Here is a 23,511-nt window from a genome sequence, read left to right on the forward strand (position 1 = left end):
AACCTCCCTCTGCAGCCGCACACCCCGGGAGGAGAGGGGGGAAAGAGAGGTAGAAAACAAGGGGGGAGAGAGAGACAGAGAGTGAGAGAAAGAAGAGCAAGGAGGGCTGAGCAGAATTGTGATAAATGGCCGGATAGAGAGAGTCAGAGTAAGAAAGAAGGAGAGAGAGAGCGAGAGAGAGGTGGAAAGGAGGCTGTAATATTTGATTATGGCTCAAGGCTGTGTGTTTGTCTAAAGGCTAAAGACTGTCAACCAGCTAATCGTGGGGGTCGATGCGTGGGTGTGTCTGTATGTTTGTGAAAGCGTGTGAGCCTCTGTGGGTCGTAGCTATCAGCACATAATTTATGCTGAGTACACGTGTGTGTGTGTGTGTGTGTGTGTGTGTGTGTGTGTGTGTGTGTGTGTGTGTGTGTGTGTGTGTGTGTGTGTGTGTGTGTGTGTGTGTGTGTGTGTGTGTGTGTGTGTGTGTGTGTGTGTGTGTGTGAGTGTGAGAGTACGTTACAATTTCTGGATGTCAGTTACAGTTCTGTGGGCCTGAGGAGAATACAGTGGTCTCCCTCAGGGCGCTGTTAGTGCCACTCTCATACAGATGTGCTGGGCTGCCACTGTGTCAGTTTCAGTGTGTGTATGTGTGTGTCCTTCTCTTACAGGAAGCTAAACTTATTCCACAGGGTTTAGAGTTCTTAATAGGGTTGGATATTGTCTAGAATTTATCAGTTCTGGTCCTTCTTGAATCCTGTTTGCAATTCTTGTCTTATTGTTTGAGTAAGAAAAGAAAAGGGTTAAAGCAAAAAGCACCTTTATGCAGACCTTCACCCTCACCTCGACTCTAATCTGTCATTTTAAAGTGTTCCCATTTTACTGAAGCAAAAATGCACAAAAAAAGGAATGACTGAGTATATACTTGAAAATAAAATCCTAAAGTTTTGCAATAAAATGATCTTTTGCAGTGTTTTGAAATGCCTTTTTTTCTCTCCTGTCAGATATTGAAGAAGAAGATGGCAGCTGGTTGGTGTCTGACAAAGACATGCAGGTAAGTCGCAATCATAGTATGTAATATACTGTATCCTGACATGCAGCCATTCTTTGGAGGGTTTTTAGAAAATAGTTTAAATGACTGATGATTTTCTTAAAAGCAGCTGGAAAGGGGAGAGTATATGAGCATGAGAACAAAAGTATTTTGCTGTCATTAGAGGATGATGTACAGTCTTGTCTCACGTGTCAGTCACAGTGGGTTGGAAAATTAAACATTATTCCTCAGATTTTCGCTAAAATTGAATTCTTGTATTTTCTGGGTAGTTAGTCCACTGCCAACATGATGTAAATGATTCATTAACTGTGTGTGTTTCAGGCTCAGATCTGTAACAAAGACAAGGGAGCGGTGCAGCGTGTGTCGAACAGATACTACACCAGAAAGAACGTCCAGTGTAGAAACTGCAACAGGAACGGACATCTCTCCAAGAACTGCCCTGAGCCCAAAGTCAGTTCCACTCTGTGCACAGTAGCTGGTACATCTTACACACACTTATGAGTACATAAAACTACTAACTGTGTCTGTGTGTGTGTGTGCTTGCGTGTGCAGAAGTTGTTGACCTGCTTCCTCTGTGGCACCCAAGGCCATCAAGCCAGACAGTGTCCGAATAAGCACTGCAACAACTGCGGCCTGCCCGGGCATGTCTACGAGGCCTGCAGCGAGAGAGTGTACTGGCACAAACGCTGCCATCGCTGCAACATGACGGGCCACTTCTTTGACGTGAGTATAGCATTCTGATTTATTAGGTTTGAATTCAACTAAGAGAAGAAGTTTCTGTGCAGACCAGTCAAATTCCTGAAACCCAAACTGGATCTTGGTTTGTGCACTGTCATGTTGAGACAGCAGAGAGCCCCCCCCCAAACTGTGGTCACAAAGTCTGGGAGCATATTGTTGTATCCATTGTGTAAGATGTGCTTTAGCATTAAGATTTCCCATTATTGGAAGTAAAGAAGAAGCTCAAACCATGTAGAACAACTGGATACCAAAAGTACACAAAAGCGTTTGTTCACATATCATTATAGTAGGACCAGACAGCATCACCTGTGCTGTGTCATGCAGTTACACATGTGTACTGCAGTTCAGCACATTTGATTGAAATGCATAGGAAACCATGGAAACACAGCTTACCACAGGACCTGAATATAAATGAATGCTAATACCAAATCAGTATATTAAGACATACTGTATTAAGTAAAATGAAGGGAATGAAGTATTGCAGGAATAAGACAGCTTTGAATTCAATGAATTTCATGCTACTATGTGAGCAAGCACACAGATAATGTGTTTTTATTAATTGATACTTACTGTAAACACAAAGAAGTATACTGCGTGTACCCAACTTTTATTTCCTCCCTGTCACCCCCCTCTTTCCCTCCCCCTTTCTCCCCCCCTTCTCCCCCACTTTCTCTCTCCATAATAATGAGTGACCAGAGGTCAGCACACGCTGCTGTTCACATTAATTGATACACTTCAGCAATTACAGCTTAGTTATGTCTCTGCCATGCTGCGTATTCCAGCTGTGTACTCGTGTGTGTGTGTGTGTGTGTGTGTGTGTGTGTGTGTGTGTGTGTGTGTGGTGGGGGTGGGACATAAATCTGTCTACACACTCACATTGTGGGTACTCGCCTTACTTATGAGGACAAAATGCAGGTCCCCATAATGTCAATCATTAGATTTTAGGGTGAAGACTTGTCTTAAGGTTAGGGTAGGGGTAAGGGTCAGGGTCAGGGTCAGGGTCAGGGTTAGGCAGGTAGTGGCTATAGTTATTATTCAGGTAAGTCTCCAGGAAATGAATGTAAGTCTATGTAATGTCCACAAAAGTTATGAAAACCTAACGGGTGTGGGGGCGGGTGCGGGTGCATGCGCGTGCGTGCATGTTTACAAACGTTGGCAGTGAAGGGTGAATCTAATGACCATCAATGACAATTATCCTACCGCAACGTTCATTACCTTACCCATTTACACTAATGCCACAGAATGGAAAACCCTGTGTGCATGTAAGAGCCTGCCTGTGTCTCCCCCACCTCGCATGCTCGCTCTCTCGCTCCCCCCACCCTCTCCGCCAGTCAGTCATGTACTGCGCTCTGTGTAATGGATGAGTAACCAGGTGAACACCAGAGGGAGAGGGGAGACCAGGACACACACCGTACGTTTTTTTCCTCTCTTTCTCGCCTTCGCTCTCTTTTGTCCATTCTTCCTCCAGATCCTCGCGTCCTCTTCTCCTTCTCTCTTTTGCATATTGTTTTCAACAGCAAACAAAGGTGTGAAGTTGTGTGGATTGTAATTAGCCTTTTCTTGGAACGTGTAACTTTTTTCCCCCTCACTCAAATTATACTGTACGTGTTAGTGTGTGTGTGTGTGTTTGAGAGAGAAAGAGAGTCAGGTCTCTGTCCCTTGGGCCTTTCTGTGTCTCTCATTAAAGACAGACGGTTGACGGAGCGCGAGTGTGTCGCTCGCCTCGCCTGTCGCCCTCGACAACAACACACTACCCCGGCGGTCTGGAGGGAGCGAGCAAACGGGAGGGAGCGGGTGTGTGGGTGTGGTAGCAGTGGGAGGTTGTTGAAGAGAAGAAAGCGAGATGAGAGGTTGAGGAGGATACAGCTATCAAAATTCATATTCGCCCGTCTCTCTATTCAAATCCAAACAGCTGAGATTAAGCCAGATGAAGAGCCAAGCGTTCTTCACAGGCTGCTCCAAAGGTCAGGATTTGAACAAGCACTTAAGGCAACATACTTTCTTTTTTAAATTTTTTTTAATGCGACAAGAATTTGCATATCATGCAAATTTGTGTAAGATTTTGTTTAGTGTGTGCAAGAGAAAACTCCAACATTGCCTTCTTCTCAGAGCAGGCTTAGACCTCCCTCTCCTTCTCTCTCGCTCTCTCTCCGTCTCTCTCACTCAGTAGGTGTGTAAGTAGATAAATCTTGTTGCCCGCGGCGACTGCGGCATTTTCAATTTCCCAGTGGGAAGTGGCGGCGGTTGGGAGAGGATGTCGGAACGCTTAAGGAACAGCGTGGCGAAGCCCCGGTGATAATGCTTTAGCCACACCGGGACAGAACAGCTGACTGGCTGACTTACTGACTGTTTGAGTGACTGACTGACTGACTGACTGACTGACTGACTGCAGAGAGACTCATGGATGGAAAGTAACAGGCTGAGAAGTCAGGGTGGTAAAGGTTCAGAGACATGGAGGCAGAGACTTAAGGAGTCTGGCAGGCAAACAAATGAGACCATGGTGTGTTTTTCAGTTTCCTTTTCGCCCTTTCTCAGTCCTTTCCTGTCTGTTAGTCAGTCTGTTTAAATGTTTCTTCCTTACCGTGTCTTTGCTCTTCCGCTGATTTTAATCTACTTTATTGCTTTTATGTGCTCCATAAATGAACGTGTGTATTTGATGACCATATCAACTGTTTTTGTTTTCTGTCCTCAGGCTTGTCCAGAGATCTGGAGACAGTATCACATCACGGTGAGTGTCTTTTCACAAAACCAACTCTGTCAGCAAACTCCACACTTTCATCTGAGCTACACGTCTTTAGGGTTTCATCAGTGGACTTGAGCTTGGGACAAGCCAACATGTGAGTGCTAGATGGGGATGTAGTACATAAAGACTGTGTCGTACCCAACAATGAAGGGTCAAACACTTGCTTTTTCTTCTTTCTATCTTCATAATCTGAGCTCTGCTGAAAGGACAAAAACAAAACAAAAGAGAGGTTGTAACAGGTGATGCCTCTTCAGGAGTTCTTCACCTGCCTTACCAGGAAGTAAACGTTTTTCAACCAAGAGCTTCTCTTTAGGTCACCTATCACTGCTAGTGATTTCAGTGTCATAACTAGAGACAGCTGTCAGCAACTTAGCCTTAAAACACAAGGTTCAGCCAAAAAGCCCTCGACACATGCCAGCTTCAGAAGTTCACAGACTCTGGATACAGAACCTTAAAAGCTTCTCGATTCAAGAACAAACATGTCGGCAGAAATTTCATTCAAGATAAAAAAAACCACTCATCTCATACCTCACCAGTGCCAGTGCATCCTACACAGTGAAACACTACACTGCTACACAAAAACTGATGTTATCAAAGCGCTTTACACCAAAAGAAGCACACAAATATGTTTCCTTGAACTCATCAACTTAGTCACAAAATTGTCCCAAGAAGCACACAATATGAAGGGAAATCTAGCTACAATGCAAAGGTGACGCACAAAGACAACTTGAAGAAGAAGAAGAAGAAGAAGAAGAATTGGAGGGACAGTCCCCTTTATTTGTCACACATGCACACACACGACATGCAAATTGGTGAAACTTGTCCTCTGCCTTCATCCCATCCTGGTCGTCCTTCCTCCGCGGCAGACCAGGAGCGGTGGGATGCCATCCGACCGGCGCCCGGAGACCCAGTTTCTGTTCGTCACTATTGGGCAGGTGGTGATCTTCTTGTATGTTTTTCGTGGGGTTTTTTTAAGGAGGAAAGCCCCGGTGAGCACAGGGGGAGCATGCAAACTCCACACAGAAAGGCCTCTTTCCTCGAGCAGCGGGCACTGAAGACATGGTGGAGGACACGCCACCGGCGCCCACAGCGGGATTCGAACAAAAAACAAAGGGGACAGGCAGGCAACTTACAAAGCAGAAAGCTGCCACAACTGAGAGGAGCAACCAAAAACATGTTACAACTCCGACTCAGGCGGACGGGAATATGATGGAAGAAACAAGATTAGGTCTTAGACATTGTCTTTATTAAGAAAATCATTAAACTAAATGGCAAATAGAAGTGGTGTGTCTGCTGGGAGAGTGAGGGAGGGAGGAGGACAATCAGGGGCCACTGATTGGACAGGAGGAGTTGGTTGATGATGTGCAGGTACGCAGAACACTGCACAGGTCATAACTGAACATATCTCGACAATCTAAACGAGCTAAAGCAAAGGAAGGTGACAGACTTGTCCCCGTGTCACCTCAGCTTTTATGTGAAATTCCCATTACACATGCATGACAAATGATGCACATACATTTTACATACTGTGAAGTTCACCCTAATACTACAGTAAAAATAGTTCTTGCCTTAAGTATGCAGTGTCCTATCAGTTTAACCTGAGTCAAAATTAGTGAAATCCCAGTGGACGCAGGAGTTCTGCTCAGAGTCCCAATTAAAGGCAGAGAAATGTAAAAGAACAAGGTGGTGGTGGTGGGGTTGACTAAGCCAGCAGCACACTCACCCTGCCCCACTTACAGCCAGTGACACTTCTTAAATCTTTTTCATGCAGAACTTGCCTCATCAGAATAGAATTATATAATAGAAACACACACACACACACACACACACACACACACACACACACACAGTGGCATGCAAAAGTTTGGGTACCCCTGGTCAAAATTTCTGTCACTGTGAATAGCTAAGCGAGTAAAAGATGACGTAATTTCCCAACAGCATTAAGTTAGATGACACATTTCTTTATTAATCGAAGCAAGATTATGAGCAGGCGTAGCTGCACGGTAGAACAGTGCACCACCTCTCCAGAGTCTGAATTTCTTTTGCCTTTCTAAAAATCCTACAGGCAGTTCACTTTCAAAGTTTTCTTGGTCCACACTTAACTGCCATTTCTTAGTTATATTACAAACTGAGGAAAAAGCTACCTGAAAATGCTTCGCTATCTTCTTCTACCCTTCTACCATCATGGGCATCAATTATCTTAGCTTTCAGGGTGCTAGGCAGCTGCTCAGAGGAGCCCATGGCTGCTGATTGCTGGGACAGGGTTTGAGGAGGCAGAATTTTTCTAAAGCTTTGAAATTAGCATCACTTGGCCTTCCCTAACAATGATTGCGAACAAGCCATAGCGCTAACAAGCTAATTAAGGCCAGAGACCTTGGTAAAAGTAAACAACCTGAGAGCTCAAATTTCTGGTAGGTGCCCAAACTGTTGTGTGGTGCTCCTTCGTGGGAGAGTTTCTAGTTATTCACTTTAAAGAAAGTGGTCCACTTACACAAAACAAGAAAAAAGAAAGTGTCGAATTGTGGAGGTTTTGCATTAGTGGGCATAGGCTGCATTTATCAACCCAAACTCTGAACACTGATGACATCAGGCTCCTGAGCGATGACCGTCATTGTCACTCAGAGTCAAGCAAACACTGACAGCGATTTGAGCAATGTGTCCCTCACGAGAACCGGATCATTTGTAGTTTAGCACGTGGATGTTCCAGAAAAGCCACCAGAAAGAAACGGCATGAAGGCAAAGGTGTCACACGATCACTCAAAATCAATAAGTCAGTCGTGATTGGTATTGACCGCGCCCTGTAGCAGATACGTGAACCATGGCGGAAAAAAACATCTCAGAAGATTAAGGAAGTGCCAAGAGTGAGAGAGAGGAATGTTTGACTATTTTTTTGGCACATGTGCCAACCTTGTGTGTGTGTATGTGCGTGCGTGGATGCATGTGCAGAAACATGTCAAAGAGTAGAAAACTGTGTGACAGTCACATGGGCCATATGTCAGTGGGGATGCAATTGCTTGTGTGTATGTGTGTGTGTGTGTGTGTGTGTATGTTTGTGTGTCTGTGTGTGTGTGTGTGCGTGTTTATCCGAAATCTAAAAAGATAACTAGTTTTCTTTGCTCTGTGTGTTTGTGTGTGTGTGGGTGTGGGTGTGGGTGGGTGTGTGTGCATCTGAGCGAGGGGGTGATATAGACCTCAGCCTAAGAGAAAAGAGCAGCTTGTTTGTCAATTAAAAGACGTGATAAAGCATGAAATGGGCTGCCAACGCCACTCGGGACGAGGGAGTGAGAGAGAGAGGGAAGAAGAGTGTGTGTTTGCATATATCTTGGCATGCACTTTGTGTGTGTGTGTTGGGGGAGGTCTGTCACTCTCCTCTATGGAGATTAATTAGCAGGGGCTGTCTAATGAAAAGGCAGCATCGTTAGCGCTAGGGTAGCTCGGTGGGAGAGGCGGAGGGAGGAGGAGGAAGGAGGAGGAGGACGACAGAGAAGTTCCAGGGGAGACGCTGGCAGAGAGGATGGGAGTTAAGTTTCATTTTTGCTCGCGTGGTGGCAGGGGATGCTGTATGTTTTACAGTAGAGCTTCGCTTTGAACCACAGAGGAGAGGAAGATGCTGATGAAAGAGAAAGATTCCTTGGTTGTCTCGCAAGATGATGAAACCACCTTTTTTGTGTGTTTCCGTGTGTGAGTGTGCGTGTGTGTGAGAGACGGTGTGCTTTAACGGGTGGAGGATTGTGACCCAGGTCTAATTGAAGTATTTAAGCCATTTAAGCACTGGGAACAGAAGGTCGTTACAGATCCAAACTGGCATGGGGGTTAGGGGCCCGCACAGACATGAACACGCACACGCACACAAACACACCAACACACATGCATACACAGGGCTCCTTCTGTTTAAGACAGCCTCATTTTATTCATGATGCTGCTTATGACCCTGAACTCCCCAATGTGAGAAGGTGTGTGTGTGTGTGTGTGTGTGTGTGTGTGTGTGTGTGTGTGTGTGTGTGTGTATGAGTATGTGTGTGTTTGCTTTGGGAGATGTGACTCTGTCACCTTCCGCTGGGCTCAGCCAGGTGTGAAAAGGCATTCTGTCAGACCTCCCTGCTACTGGGTCCATTTATCCTTCGTGTGTGTGTGTGTGTGTGTGTGTGTGTGTGTGTGTGTGTGTGTGTGTGTGTGTGTGTGTGTGTGTGAGAGAGAGAGAGAGAGAGAGTGTGTTTGTGTGCACGTGTGTGCGTGCGTGCTGGGTCCGTGTATCTTCTCTGAGTGTATGTGTTGTCTGCCTGCACCTGGCCCTCGACTAACAAACTCCTCCAAACCACACAGTATAGACCACAAAGCCCTGGGGTATTTACTGTGAAAGTAAGATACTGACACACATGGACACACCAAACACACACACACACACACACACACACACACACACACACACACACACACACACACACACACACACACACACACACACACACACTTCTACAAATATATATAAAGGAGTAAATGGAGTAAAAAGCCATCCACAACATTTTCATCATGCCTGTGTCATATGGTTTAGAAGACATTTTTACACAACAGTAATATTTACACAGAAAGATGTGCTTCAAAGAACAGGTTTACTTCAACAACTCTTTCTCAGTCCATCTTTCTCTTTCACTCACCCACACACACCCACAGACACCCTGGTTTTACTTCTTTCTTTTGCACAGAAGTTCACAGCGTGGGGTCGCTCCTTTTCCTGCAGAGACCCCATCTGCCTACCTCGTTCGTTGTTTGTTCTTGTTTCTCACTACGTACTATGTATACAAATGTCATTGAAAAAATGCCCCAAAATACCCAGATCATCAGTGTGGTGTGTAATGCATCCTAGCTGGGGATTTCTTTTTGTTGTGTGTGTGTGTGTGTGTGTGTGTGTGTGTGTGTGTGTGTGTATATATGCCAACAGCAACTTGTTCCTGTTAGCGCTTTCCTTCACTTCCCAGAATGCCTTTGAAGAACCCCAAATGAACAGGTGTGAACTTACTACTTCAATCTAAGAAGAGTGTGTGCTTGAGTCATTCTTGTCATCGGAGCATTGCTCTGATCTCACCTGCACCTCTTCCACGAATCACGTCGCATCACGCCTCCTCTGTGTTGCATTTCTGCTCACAGAGATTGTAGAGAGAAGGTCTTTGACTCTTAGTGACCAGTGGTGGGCTGAGTGCTGAAAGCCTGTACTCAAGTAAAAGTACAATTACTCCCATAAAAAATGACTCTTGTGAAAATTACCATTTGAGAAACCTTCTGTAGTAAAAGAAAAAAAAAATTGTGGTTAATAAATTACTCAAAGTACGAGCTACTTTCAATTTTAATGTTTTTTTAGGGTGGAAAATAATGGAAAAATAGCACTTGTGGGTAAAACGCATAAAGTAAGTGGAGTTGGCTTTACATGAAGATACCTTTATAAATTATGCCAATTTAAAAGCCCAACAAACCTCTTGCTACAAGATAAGTTAATGTCATTATCATGGGCTCAAAGACTAATGTTACTCATGAAACATTAACAGAGCTAACATTAGCTAGCTATCTGCAATTTCACCCACAGTATGTGTAACTTACTTTCTCAGTGTTTTTTTGGGAGGCACAGCAAGCACTTGCGTCACCATGTAACTTTTATCTTTTTTAGATTTTCATATAAAAAGCGCAGCCAGATGTGTTCATGGATTGTCGCTGGAAGCGACCTCTTGTTGCTCCGTCATCATCGCGTCGTGGTCAAAAGACAGGTGGTGCTTCTTTTCCTTCCAGGCAGCTGCAAACTTGGCATCTGCAGTGGCAGTGCTCCTCACATGCTCTGCCCCCCTACACTCAGCCCCCTGCATTTAGAGTAGAAAAATAGCAAATGCAGCAAAATAAACAGCAGATTGTTGGCTCAAAAATATACTAGAGTAAAGAAGAAGTGCAGTTTTTAAAAGGAACATGGAAAGTACTTGTTCCTTAAAAAACACACTTTTTTGCCCGTCTGTCCACCTCTGTGAGTGACTGATGCCATAATGCTTCATCAGTTGCTGGTGTTTCAGACAGCTGAAGGTGCGTCTCTTCTCAAACACTATTGGACCATTGAAGATGTGTGAGTGATGCCATATTTAAGCCAATCAATTACAGGAATGTAAAAATACACCAGAGACATGAACTGAGAGTGAAATGAAGCACAGGGACACATTTAGCAATTATTCTCATTACTGTTGAATTGCTTAGGATTTTTCAGACTAATCAATTAATCGTTTTGCCTAAAAAATGTCACCCAAAGAACACCCAAAGTGACCCAAATTGTGTCATCCAGCAAACAGCCCAAAGGCGTTCAATGTAATGAAACGCAGCAGAGGAAAGCGGCAAATTGTGAGGCTGAAAGCAGAAGTGAATTCATTAATACGTATTTTGGCCATTCTGTGATCATTTTCGGTTTTGCCTCACACTGTTTATGAACTCAACAGCAACAACAGAGATTTTGGATGAAGGATGGAAAGGCAAACACACCAACACAGGAAAGAGAATGAAGACGAGGCTGGGGTCCAAAGGTTGAGGACAGAGAGCGAGAAAACAAGATAAGAAAGGGGGAGTACAGTAAAGGGGAGAATGGATGGATGGAGAGCCATCCGGAAGGGCAGGAGAGGCAGTGCAGGCTGAACGACCTGCTGTCCATACACAGGCTGCATTAATGCATGTAAAGATCATGCATAAATACGTGCATTTATGCATACAACACACAGAGTGACTTTTTCCTCCTGTTACTGTTTCCAGGACCCTGCAGTGTTGAGTTAAGACCAGAGCGCCACCCTATGGCTGCAGCAGGAAGTGCAGCAGGCTCTCTCTTTAACAATATTTGAAGTGATTTTCCTCCTTGTGGGTCAAGTCCTAATTAATAATTAACTTCCATGTGCCTTTTTGACATGTTTTTCCCAGCTGTATGTGGTGTATCGTAGCAGGAAGGGACCGTGTGACACTAGATTCAACATGATTCACCTAAACAGGAGAAATGTATGGACCAGACACAGTTAGAGGAAGCCAGAGATAGCAGGAGAGGGGGAGCGGTGTGTTGTTGTAAGACATTCAGAAGGAGGAGAGAGAGACAGAAACGAGCAGGGGTGAGTGTATGAAAAAGGGTGGAAGACACAGGAGAGAGCGAGTGAATGTGAGCACACAGCAGCTGATTGGTACAGGTATATTGGTGTGTGAGCATTGATTGGCCTCTCTTTAGATAGTAGTGGTGACACCTGTATGTGTGTTTATTGATCGCTACCTCTGCCCACGGTGATGTGTGTGTGTTTGTGTATCGAGCGGATTCTCTCCTCACGGTGGTATCAGTGTGTGTGTATCGATCTTTTCCACAGGGACAGGTGTGTGTGTGTGTGTGTGTGTGTGTGTGTCTGTCTGTCTGTCTGTCTGTCTGTCTCCCGGGGGACCTATGAAAAAACCGTCAGTGACCTTTTTGTTCAACACAGAAATTAAGCCGTTTCCTTAAACTCCATTTGGGGTCCCTCTTTCTCACCTGACTGCCCTTTTTTCTCCCTTTTCTTTTAGCATGTTGTACCGTTTCATGCCTTTTTTGTCTCACTGTCTTTCTCCAGAAGGTTCTTTGCTGTATGCTCAATTCACACATGCCTTTGTCAGCCCAAGGTTAGAACTTTTGGCCCCTTAAAATCCCCTTCTTTTCAGAAATGAAAATACATTTCCATTTCTTTAGAAAAATATAAGAATGGCTCTTTAACAAAGCTGAGTTTGTCCATGTCAAATTAAAGCTTATGTGCTTCAAAATATTAAAATATTTAGTCTGTGTAATTCAAATGGCTCATTTGTTCCACTTTTGTTGGTTGAAATAAATAATCGTTCATAGCTATGGCTCTTGCAAAAAAGCTTAAATGAAGACCTTAGAGTCTAAATCCTTTGCAATGTCAGTGCCGTGTGCAACCTTAACATACTGTACTTGTCCTCTGGTGTAAAATGAAACTTGAAAATAGGCTTGAACACACTTATGCAAACCTTTTGTCTGATAGTACATTTATCTTTACTTCCTTTTTATTTCACTTTAAAGGAACAGATACTCACCTAGACCTTGTCTGCACGATATTTATCACAGTTACAAGTACAAGTTTGAAGTTGTTTCAGTGAAGTTGTTCTCTTAAAGGTTAAATTTCAGCTCTTTGAATTATATCCTGAAATGCATATCAGATGTTCACAGCGTTCAAATTCATATGTTTTGCTTCCTTTATGCATTCGGCCCACTAGTGTAACTACTTAAATAATTTAAGGTAACACATGTTTTTGTTTCCTGTCAATAGATACAGTGTGAAACATTACAACATTACACAATAAAGTAAATATTTGTCTCGGGGCAAAAAATAACTCCAGCTGCTCTGTACTCCCACATCATTGAAGAAATAGAATTCCTGGACAATATGACTCGAATGCATCACATGTAAAACACAGCTTCGGTATATTCAGAACATTTAATCGCCAGTCTTCAGATCTCTGTGAATTCAAATCTGAAAAATCTCCTCAATTCGCCACAGACACCATGCGAAATGTTGGTTAATGTTCAGGTCTTTGAATTGCAGGACACACGCAGCTGCACAGAAAGTAGCTTTAAGTTAATTTCTGGTGTCCTACAAACTAGATGTAACTGGTTGTCTTTCAAAGTGCATCAAGCTGAAGCTGAAAATGCTTGTCCTCCCCAGTGACCCAATCAGGTCCCTCAGCACAAAGCATATTCTCATTTCTCTCTACAGTCTTACATTAGACACAATCAGAGAGTTACCTTAAAATTGTTTTGGTGCAACTTGGTAATTATGACAGAGTGAAATGTTCTGACCTCAAACGGTCTCACTTCAGCAGCTACTTCAGCGGCCACAGGTCTTTTTCAGCGTGCTGTGTTAGACTGCCCTCCAGTGGTTAAACTGAGAAGTGCATCTCATCACATGTGAACTATACATCTGCAGGACGCTTGTTTCACACTGGAAAGAGAGAGTTCTTGTTTTTTGACTGTTGATTTAAAGATGTTTCATCCCTCTGTCCCGCTTCAGAAAAACGCCAGTAGAATGATTTAGTGGCCAATTAAAGTGTCTGTTTCAACCACAAGTCATCCTCCTTAGGTAAAAAACCTGTCATGACCATGTAGAAGAAAATTTTAGTAAGTAGTAAATACACAACAAAAGCCAATCGAAACACCTTAAAAAGCAGAGATAAATATGTAATTTTGCTGTCACAAATGTGCACAGACGCATTGGTGAAGGAGAGAAATACAGAAAATAGGAAGCAATCTGTGGTGATTGATTGACATGTTGAGACCCACACTTACATGAGTAAAGGTTTATCGTTCACATCGCCAGCCGTTTTTTTTCTGACAGATCACGACAAAATAATTTAACCTCACAAATAAGCCATAATTGTAACGTTGCTCTTAACTCTTCTGTTCTTTCTGTTGAACTTGAAATCACAGGTGTAAGTTTTGACCTTTATTCCACTTCTTGCTCTGTCCTTCCCTCTGTCTGGCTGACCTCTTTTTATTCCTTCCTATTACAAGAATGTGCTCAATTCAAACAGCGCTCTGTAAGAATCCTTTAAATCCACATCTATTCAGCGAGCTGTTTTTGCTGTCTCATCATTGTACAGCACAGACTCTCACCTCTGCCATGTCAAAAGGCCCTCAACTCTTTATTCCCCCTCAGACTGAGACACTGACAGCACAGGAGGGAGCAGAGGGCACGTTTGTGAAAAGGAAATGGCTTTTGTATGTTTTCAGTCTGCTTCTATTAACAATTAGCAGCCATAAGGGCAAAGAAAGTGAAGTCCTGCAGGTTCGGGTCTTCCAGGTAATGAAGGAGGAGTGCAGTCCGCAGTATGACAGTTAATGACAGTCAATGTTTTTGTAGTTCGAAAACACATTCGGTTCAGTTCGTTCTTTTATGTCCCACATGGATAATTTAGCTCACAGCATTTCAAAAATAGAGAAAACAAGCAAAAAGGCCAGAACATTTGCGGTTACCAGCTTCTTAAATTTGATTGTTTTCAGTTTTTTTCACAATTTTCTTGACATTTAATTGACAAAACAATCTGCAGATTATTGAATAATTATTAGTTTAACAAATCATCACTAGTTAGAAGAGAAGAAGTAATACACTTGTCAAACCTTTTCATATAGTTGACTGTATTTGCTCGGGAAGGCAGGGACACTTCATTGGGAGTTTATTCTTTGGTACAGGTGTCTTCACATATACCACTGAATATTCATGCAAAACCATAGGAATGTACACACAAGTGCACACATACACTCACACACTCTGTCACACATACAGGTGCGCCGTTATCAGAGGTCTTGCAGGCTTTGCAGGTCTTTGTGCCTCTCTGCTTAGCTGGATGGTGTCGATTTGTGTGTTCGCATGTGTGTGTTTGTGCATGTGTGTGTTTGTCTAGAAGTGTGTGTTTGTGTGTGATTTGTTGGCTGAGATGTAAAATAAGGGTTTAACATCCTAACCAGGGCATAAGAGGTTGAGTCCATCTGTATATACTGTATCTAAATCCCTGTCTCTCATGTGCATATGTGTTGTCTCTGTCTAATTGCTGGGACTAAAGTGAATAATATATTTCCATAAACATGACCCCACGCTGGCAACAATAGAAAAAAGCCTGTGACTGCTGAGAATAGAAATCAACTAACTTAGAGCTAGATTTGAATAGATTAGCTTGTATCCTCTGTTCCGCCCTCCACGGTGTGACCAGATTACCTCCGGTCGCTGCCCCAAAAAGCGGGAGGAGGAGTGTTTCCTCCAGAGGTGGCAACCCACTGCCGTTCACCCCTTCATCACATTATCATGACATTCCAGGAGCGTTTTCTCTCTCTAAAGAGAAAATCAGGAGTCTCAGTGATTGCGTTCAGACTGATTGACTGACGGGAGGAGATAGGAAGAGCCGCTGGGAATTACACTGAGTGCGGGTCCTCGCAGGGCGCGGGGTTACGGCTTCGGTCTGCGTCTTTGTCAACTGGCAGACACAAAGGGGGCAGGAATCACATCTGGTTATTTGGAGCCCCCCCCCACTGCCTCCTCTCCTCCTCCTCCTCCTCCTCCTCCTCCTCCTCCTCCTCCTCCTCCATAGCATAGCCATCCTAACTGCGCACATGCACACCTCCACCTTAAACGGTCTCCTGAGAGCGATTGATTTTCTTGAGTGAGAGTAAACAGTATAATTGAATTCTTTACAATTTTGGAAAATTGCATCGTTAAAATTCCCAAATGAGAATAAGTTTGTTAACAATTCTGTCGTAAATTTTTCTGCATTCTCCTTGAAAAGATGTTCACCTTAAAGCCATTTACCAAGTGTCTAATTAACCCCCCCGTTAACCTAATATGTACATACTGGCATGTTGCACACACACACACACACGCACCACAAGGGCCTGTTTGTTTTGGTATGAGCCCAGCAGTCTTGCATTGTGTTGTGAGGCTGTTTTCTATGATAAAGCATGCCGAGTTGGTCCCCTGTGGGTCCAGTAACATATGCAAACCTCTCCCCATTGCTGCAATAACATATGCAAAACAGCGCCACTGGCCCCGGCCTTCACGCTCCCACCACCCGTTACTGTTCAGATCCAACCCCCTCATACACACACACATACACACACACAAGCCTGTTTGCTTCTCGGATTGTGTTTGATAACTCTGTGTGTGTGTGTGTGTGTGTGTGTGTGTGTGTGTGTGTGTGTGTGTGTGTGTGTGTGTGTGTGTTCCTTCAGATTGTGGTGTGTAACAGTCTGAGCTTTGTGTTGGCCAAAGGATTATCACGGCTTTGCCACCAGCAGCTAAGGCAAGGAGCAGAGGAGAGCGGGGCTTAGAGAGACACAGTGTATGTGTTGGGACAACTATGGGAAAACATGGTTGCGTGTGTGTTTGTGTGTGTGTGTGTGTGTGTGTGTGTGTGTGTGTGTGTGTGTGTGTGTGACACAGAGAGAGAGAGAGAGCGCTCATGTGTCTGTGCGTGCATGCATGAGAGGCCACGGGTGGCTGGTTGTCTGTGTCCACGCAGCGAAACACCCTCCTATACACACACTCATTCACACATCCTAAAGTGTCAGCCCTCTTCCAGCTTCTGTCCTCTTTTTGTCTGAGTGGCAAAGTGTCTCTGACCGGCTCCAGAAGCTCTTCATGTCATATCAGCAGGAAGTGGATCAGACGCGGATCTCTCCTGCCTTCTGTGCACTCGAGAGGACCATTATTTAAACACAGAGAGAAGGTTTTAATGCATTACATTTGGCACAAACATCCACTTGGACTCAAGGATGAACAGATTAGATCAGATTTGGTGGTCAAAGGTCGCCATGAACCCACAAAACACATTTCTGACCATAACTCATGCATTCAAACGCTAATTCTGACAAACTTTCACATAAATGTCTCATATGATAAAATGATGAAGTGATGACATTTTATGTCTAAAGGGCCAAAGGTCATGCACACCATTATGTATCTTCTGAAGAGGTGTGTGAAGCATCCACGTTTTACAGTTTGTAGTTTCTTTGCAGCAACACTGAATCATTGTAGTCGACCGCAGGCTCATTGGTTCTGCTGACATTGAGCTTCAGGGGATTGTCGTTGCACCATGTGATGAAGCTCTCTGTCAGTCCTCTGTGCTCCTCTGAAAAAATAGTCTCTAAGAGAAGACAGCATGTTTCTCACTGGAAATTATTCACTAGAATCACACATGTCAATATAGTAATAATTTCCATTCCACCAAAAAATACATTTAATACCTTTTATTATCAAAGTCGTCACCATACATATTACTTGAGTCTGGACAGACGTGGACGTAAACTGCAACTTGACCGGTTGACGGAGACACAGCTGAGACAGTGATTTCCTGTGGACCTCAGGAAGAGTAGCTGCAGCACTGGCACCCGCTAATGGGGTTCCAAACAAACATTAGAGGCAACAAATAAAACAACAGAAGCTTTGCTGGTTATTGTGTTTTCGCTGTGAGATTTCAGTCGGGAAAACAAACCATCACCAAGCCGAACCAATCAGATGGTGACATGACTTTTAAAGGGGCGATCAAATTAAGACTAACTGCTCAACTGAATGTGCAGATTTGCAATAGAAACACTGGTGCACTGTGTTTGGAAAGTTGTTATTCCATCACTGCATTTAGACACGATCACGGTAGACAACAAACTGTAGCATTATACTGTATACTGTAGCAGTATGTGATGACTATAATTTTTACAGAAACATTTTTTGTTGTGTTTAAGGAGCATTTTGGTTGACCGCACCTTTCACTCTATCCACTGAGAATCGCATGGAAGCCAAACCAATCAGCAGGTCATTGGGATGATGACGTGACTCGTTAACGCTGTCAACAACTATTGAAACCGAGCGCTGTAAACATGGAGTGAAGTAATGCATGACTTTGCAGTGGCAGAACCTGTTTATCTTATGTGTAATCAGGAACTGAAGTAGTTGCCATGTTTATGCAGTTTGTAAATCAGGATCAGTCAGGGGCAGAAACAGTTCGTGTTGTTGTCTGACCCAAACAAATAGAGTCATCACATTTCTGAGTGAACCAGAATTACTGGATTTGTTTCCTTCATGATCACAAAATATTACTTCTGGCTTCGGTGGTTTGGTGCAAAGTCAAGGCTAAACCTCAAATTCATGGCCAAGATGAGGCGTATTGTCAAAACTATCTCAAAATATGCCCGTGCCAAATTGACTTTCACTGCACAGCCAGGCTCTCTAGGACTCCTCTACCAACCCCTGAGAAAGAAAGAGAAAGACACCAAACTGATATGATCCCTCAGGCCTTCACCCCTTTAGCAATTTAGATGCCCCTGATAGGAAGCGGCGGATGAAAACAGAGAGAGGGATGAAGGTTCATCCAGTTAATTAATATTGTATGAGGCAGACAACTGCTCACACGCATACAGACGCACATTCACACCAGGTTTTCAGACAACTATCACAGGTTGATGGGAGAAGAGGAGGAGATTTCACCCCCCTCCCCTCCCTCTCGTGCTTTCATTCATTCTGGCTATGTGCTGGATCAGAGTGTGTGGAGATAACACAAGCCCAAGGTCAGGGAGGGAGAGACAGAGGGAGTCCTACAGCCAATTTACATGAAAGATGAATGGGAAGAGGGGCAGGAAGGGTGGAGGTTGGGGGGGGGGCTTGAGACGGGGACTGTGATCTCCTTAGGGTGCGCATTTGTGTGTGTGTGTGCGTGCGTGCTTGCAAGAGGTCTGTGATCTCCTGGCCTTTGTGATGGAGATGGGCCCGGCCGGCCTGACCCGATAATGACGCGACGCTCTAATAGCATTCATCCTTTCTGCCGCAAAACTACTCAAGCGGAAAAGAGAGAGAGAGGGGGAAAAACAAGTGCGAGGGGTAGATGTGGGGATGGAGGGGTGTACGGAGGAGAGAGGGAGGCAGGAGGAAGGGAGACGAGAAGAAAAGGAGAGGTTAGCTAAGCTATGTTTGAGAAATGACGTGGGGTACAAATCATTTGTAATCTCACAATCAGGGTTGAGAGAGGAAGGAGGGGGAGCCTTAGATGAGTGTGAAGGTGTGTGTGTGTGTGTGTGTGTGTGTGTGTGTGTGTGTGTGTGTGTGTGTGTGTGTGTGTGTGTGTGTGTGTGTGTGTGTGTGTGTGTGTGTGTGTGTGTGTGTGTGCGTGTGTGCGTGTGTGCGTGTGTGTGTGTGTTTTAGTGAATGGCATTAAGTGTGTGTGAGAGTGTATGTGTGTAACATTAGCAGTAAATGCACTGTGCCTGTGTCTCCTCTCTCTCTTTATCAGTGTATATTTGCTGTGGGCGCTGGAGCATGGAAGGCTTTCAGAACACTGGCCCATGGGGGACGGGACCCTGTGTTCAACACACACACACAAACACACACACATACACACACACACACACACACACACACACACACACACACACACAGAGAGATGGTTACTTATCATACAGGGTCATTACAGGCCTCTAACTATAGCTTTGGTAATCACTGGTTTATATCAGCGCCCATATTCACTGTACAATACGCAGCAGCTCGTATCAATAGAGAGCATGGGAATGATGACAGAAGAGGAAGACTGGCAGACAAATGGAAGGATAAACCACCACATTATTCATGGAGATGAATTGTTTTTTGTAATTAAAAACATTGGCTTTCTCTGTCTGTATTTAGATTAAGACAGGGACTCCTGTCAAGCAGCCGGGAGAAGACCATGGACGAACCCCTGCCTACTGCTACAACTGCTCCGGGAAAGGACACTTTGGCCATGTGAGTCTGCTTTTTATTTATCTCTGTTAAATATTACATGTCGGTATATCCGCTTGCTGTTTTTTGGTCTCTAAGCTAAAGCCCAGAATGATTTTCATTTTCCTTTACACCTGTCCTCCTAGTGCAAATGAGGTGAGCAGCTTAACTCCTGATGTAACTGTTTCCAAACCCGCCATCCTGATGGTCTTCAGGTTTAAAATGCTGATCATGTCAGCGCCCAGTACCCGCTTTGAGTTCTCTCTCTCTTCAGTTCTTGTCCCACTTTCAAAATCAAAGCAAATATGCCCAAAAATACTCAAACATTGTTTTCAAGATAAAGGTAGTGTCATTGGTGTTGTTGTCACACGCTCTACACAATAAATGCAGGGATTGATTTTTGCTCCAAAAACACCTGTTTGGAACATTCCACAGGTAAACAGGTTCATCTGTAACAGGTGATAGTATCATGATTGGGTATGAAAGGGCCGTCCTGGAAAGGCTCAGTCACCCACGAGCAAGGATGGAGCGAAGTTCACCACTTTGTGAACACATGATTGGATAAAGGATATTGATACATGAGCTCAGGGACACTTTGTTTACAAATGATTGCATTCTCTGGTCTGGAATCGGGTTTGTATGATGCCACTGATCACTGATCTTCTTTTCTCTTTGTACATGATTTGTGTGTGTGTGTGTGTGTGTGTGTGTGTGTGTGTGTGTGTGTGTGTGTGTGTGTGTGTGTGTGTGTGTGTGTGTGTGTGTGTGTGTGTGTGTGTGTGTGTGTGTGTGTGTGTGTGTGTGTGTGTGTGTGTGTGTGTTTCCCTCAGGCGTGTACACGGCAGAGGATGTTCAATGGAACATATCCCACCACCCCGTTCATCAACCACTACGACTCTGTGGAGGACATCAACCGCAGACAACACAGGATAAAACTGAAGGTTAAAGGTGAGTCGCACAGTGAGACACATGCAGACAACCATCTGCTCTTCTCTCTTATGACTGCAGTCATCACTTCTCTCTTAGCTGTGGCCTTCTACCACTATACAAAGCTGATGTGTTTGTTCAGGGCAGTTTACAACACATTAATGTAAATACTACCTTACAAGTGGAACTACTACATTGAAAATGCTACTTCAGTAAACGTAAAGAATTATTATCAATAAAATGCCCTAATGTATCAAAAGTAACATTCTACACTCTACAGCCTCCATATACGAAGCAGAGTTCAGCTTAAATCCTATGTTCACTACGAGAATGGGTGACACTCCTGTGGTATTATTATGTTTGATGAAGGTATTTGCAGAGAAGAGGTATTTGTCTAACCTCTTGACTTAACCTCTTGGTACTCACTGTGCTGTGGTAACATCCCTGCATGAGAGCAAACGATCTCAAAAGTCACTTAAACTCTTTTGTTTGCATTTTCCACAGAACTGAGGAAAAATGGCTTTTTACCTGCCGGTTCTCAGACCCCTCTCACTCCCGGGCCACCAACGAAGAAACAGAAAGTCAGCCATCACAAAAACAACAACCAGCCTAACGGTACACCTCACCAAAGCTCTAACAACCACAAACCCAGCCCAAGCCACATTTTCTTTAACGACAGCTATGACTTTGGGGCCCCGGCACCTAAAACGAACAAGTACAATAAATACAAACAACAGGAAAGCACCGGCAACGTGAAGCATTGGAAACCCAAGAGACCAGTGCCCACCTCAAGAGACCCACCACCTAAACTCATTTTGGATGAAGCAGATGCGTTTCCCAGAGGCGGAGGCAAAGGGGAGAACGTGGAGACGAAGAAGAGGAGGAAGAGGAAAACGAAGCAGGTTCCTTCAGTGCCACCGGAACAACGCAGATACAGCAGGCCGGATCGTCTCTGCTGGACTGTAACTGGAGAGATGCAGGAGTCGCAGTCAAAGCTGCAGAAGGCGAAGAGGAAGAGGAAGAATCGAGGCCAGAGGACTGCTAACAAAAACCGTGACGCACAGATGTACCCAATGGATGACAACCTGTTTATCATCAAACAAAGGAAACGCCGCAGATAACATCAGTTTTTGTGAGGTGTCAGGGTCTGTCAGGGCTGTGATCTCTGACCAGTAACTATAGTACGATCATGACATTTAATGACATTTAATGACGTGTCAGACATCTTGTTGACTCAAAACAGTTGGAAGTCACTAGTGCTGCTTCAAGGGATCATAGGCCTTTTTCGCGAAGGACGTTTTGACCATGAACTGCACCTGTAGTGAACAGGGTTTGTGACCTATGCTGTACCCAGCCACCAGGGGGCAATAAAAATTATGGGGAGCTGTCATGCCATCCACCTTTACATATACAGTCAGCGGTTTTGACATGTCACAGTAGGAAGGGTGAAAATAATAAAATGAAAGACTGTTGAATTTAGCTGCTTAAGTTTCAGGGTCCTGGTGTTGTTCACTCTAGCTCGCAGTCTCAGTCGCCCACAGTCTCACTGTCACGGCTTACTGGGACACTTGAGGAGGGGTTCACAATTGTTCATGTCTGCTTTCAAACAGTCGGTCATAGGAAGACTGGAACATGGATCATTCCTCCTGTTTATCGTGGACATGCAGGAATCAGTTCTTAATGCACTTTCAGTGTTAATGATGGGGGACAGCGTTCAGTCTGTGTATGAGGCTTCAGCTTTTTGTTACGATCCTTCCACTGCAGCACAACAGGGAAACAAAAAGAGGTAGTAAAAAGACAGTAACTCTCTCACTCCTGAAGCCTCATATTAACTTCAGATAAACTTCTGAATACATTTTTGCACACCTGTTTTATTGTTCATATGGGCACCTGACTACTCTTTTAAGATGGACTAATTCCACCTGTGCTTTTCCCACTGTGACAAGTTAAATGTTTGCTGTGAAAAAGGTTTGATGCTGCAGTCTGGGCTGCTTTTTCAGGTTAACCCTGTGGTCAGTGTGATAATTACATCCCAGACTCAAGTTGTAGCATCACTTCAAGGTGTTTTCACATTGAAGTTGCTGTTATTATAACTTGAGATGGACAGTACAAATAATCTAGGTGTTTCAACCTCCAGTGTTTTCTAGTAAATAGTTGAAATGGGACTATTAATGTCAGTGCTATTGATTTGCTTTATTGAATTAAAACCAGACTCTGCTCTTGGAAAAACAGGAAGATCACTTCTTAGTGCCTCTGCTCTGAACACAGTTTCAAAGTGTTGCTGCTTATTGCAGTTAGAATCAAGGGATGGAGAATTTTTAAGAAACTCTTGGTCCTTTTTTCACTTAAAACTGAAGGGATGCCTTTTTCCTATAACACTCATGACTCTGGAAATCATCAAGGTGTATGAACATACTGTAAATCTGTTTTGCGTGTTTTATGTAAATCTACAGATGGTCCCCCCACCAGCTCTTCTGTGATCTGGATAAAACACATCACTAACATGCAGCCCTGACAGTATTAACACCTTACCATTTCCTATTTTAATGCAGTTGTACATGGTCTTATTTCTCATGGTTATAACATGATGAAACCTTAAGAACACAACATGAAAGATGGTTCCTTGATAGGATGAATACTGGTTACCTTAAGTCTCTGGGCCTGTGTCTGCTTCGTCTCACACCTGTTCACACTGGTTTATTCAGTGACTTTAAGCAGTTCCATAGTCATTCGTGTAATTTATGACTGCAAAGATGGTTCATTAAAATAATTTGGTTCCATTTCCCAAATGTCTTTATTTCCTC

The 23,511-nt window shown here is 43.9% G+C and overlaps 1 protein-coding gene across 1 annotated transcript in view; it reads left to right on the forward strand.

Annotated features, from left to right (window-relative positions):
- Positions 1-23,490, forward strand: part of zcchc7 (zinc finger, CCHC domain containing 7) — a 50,817-nt gene extending 27,327 nt beyond the window's left edge. The window contains exons 4-10 of the mRNA XM_070990403.1: positions 984-1,033; positions 1,352-1,480; positions 1,583-1,753; positions 4,461-4,496; positions 19,709-19,804; positions 20,611-20,728; positions 21,212-23,490. Of these exons, the coding sequence (XP_070846504.1) occupies positions 984-1,033; positions 1,352-1,480; positions 1,583-1,753; positions 4,461-4,496; positions 19,709-19,804; positions 20,611-20,728; positions 21,212-21,828 (1,217 nt within the window). The 3' untranslated portion in view covers positions 21,829-23,490. The remainder of the gene's footprint in view (positions 1-983; positions 1,034-1,351; positions 1,481-1,582; positions 1,754-4,460; positions 4,497-19,708; positions 19,805-20,610; positions 20,729-21,211) is intronic.
- The last annotated feature ends 21 nt before the right edge of the window (positions 23,491-23,511 follow it).

The sequence above is a fragment of the Chaetodon trifascialis genome, chromosome 2, assembly GCF_039877785.1.
Source record: "Chaetodon trifascialis isolate fChaTrf1 chromosome 2, fChaTrf1.hap1, whole genome shotgun sequence".
In the NCBI taxonomy this organism is placed as follows: Eukaryota; Metazoa; Chordata; class Actinopteri; order Chaetodontiformes; family Chaetodontidae; genus Chaetodon; species Chaetodon trifascialis.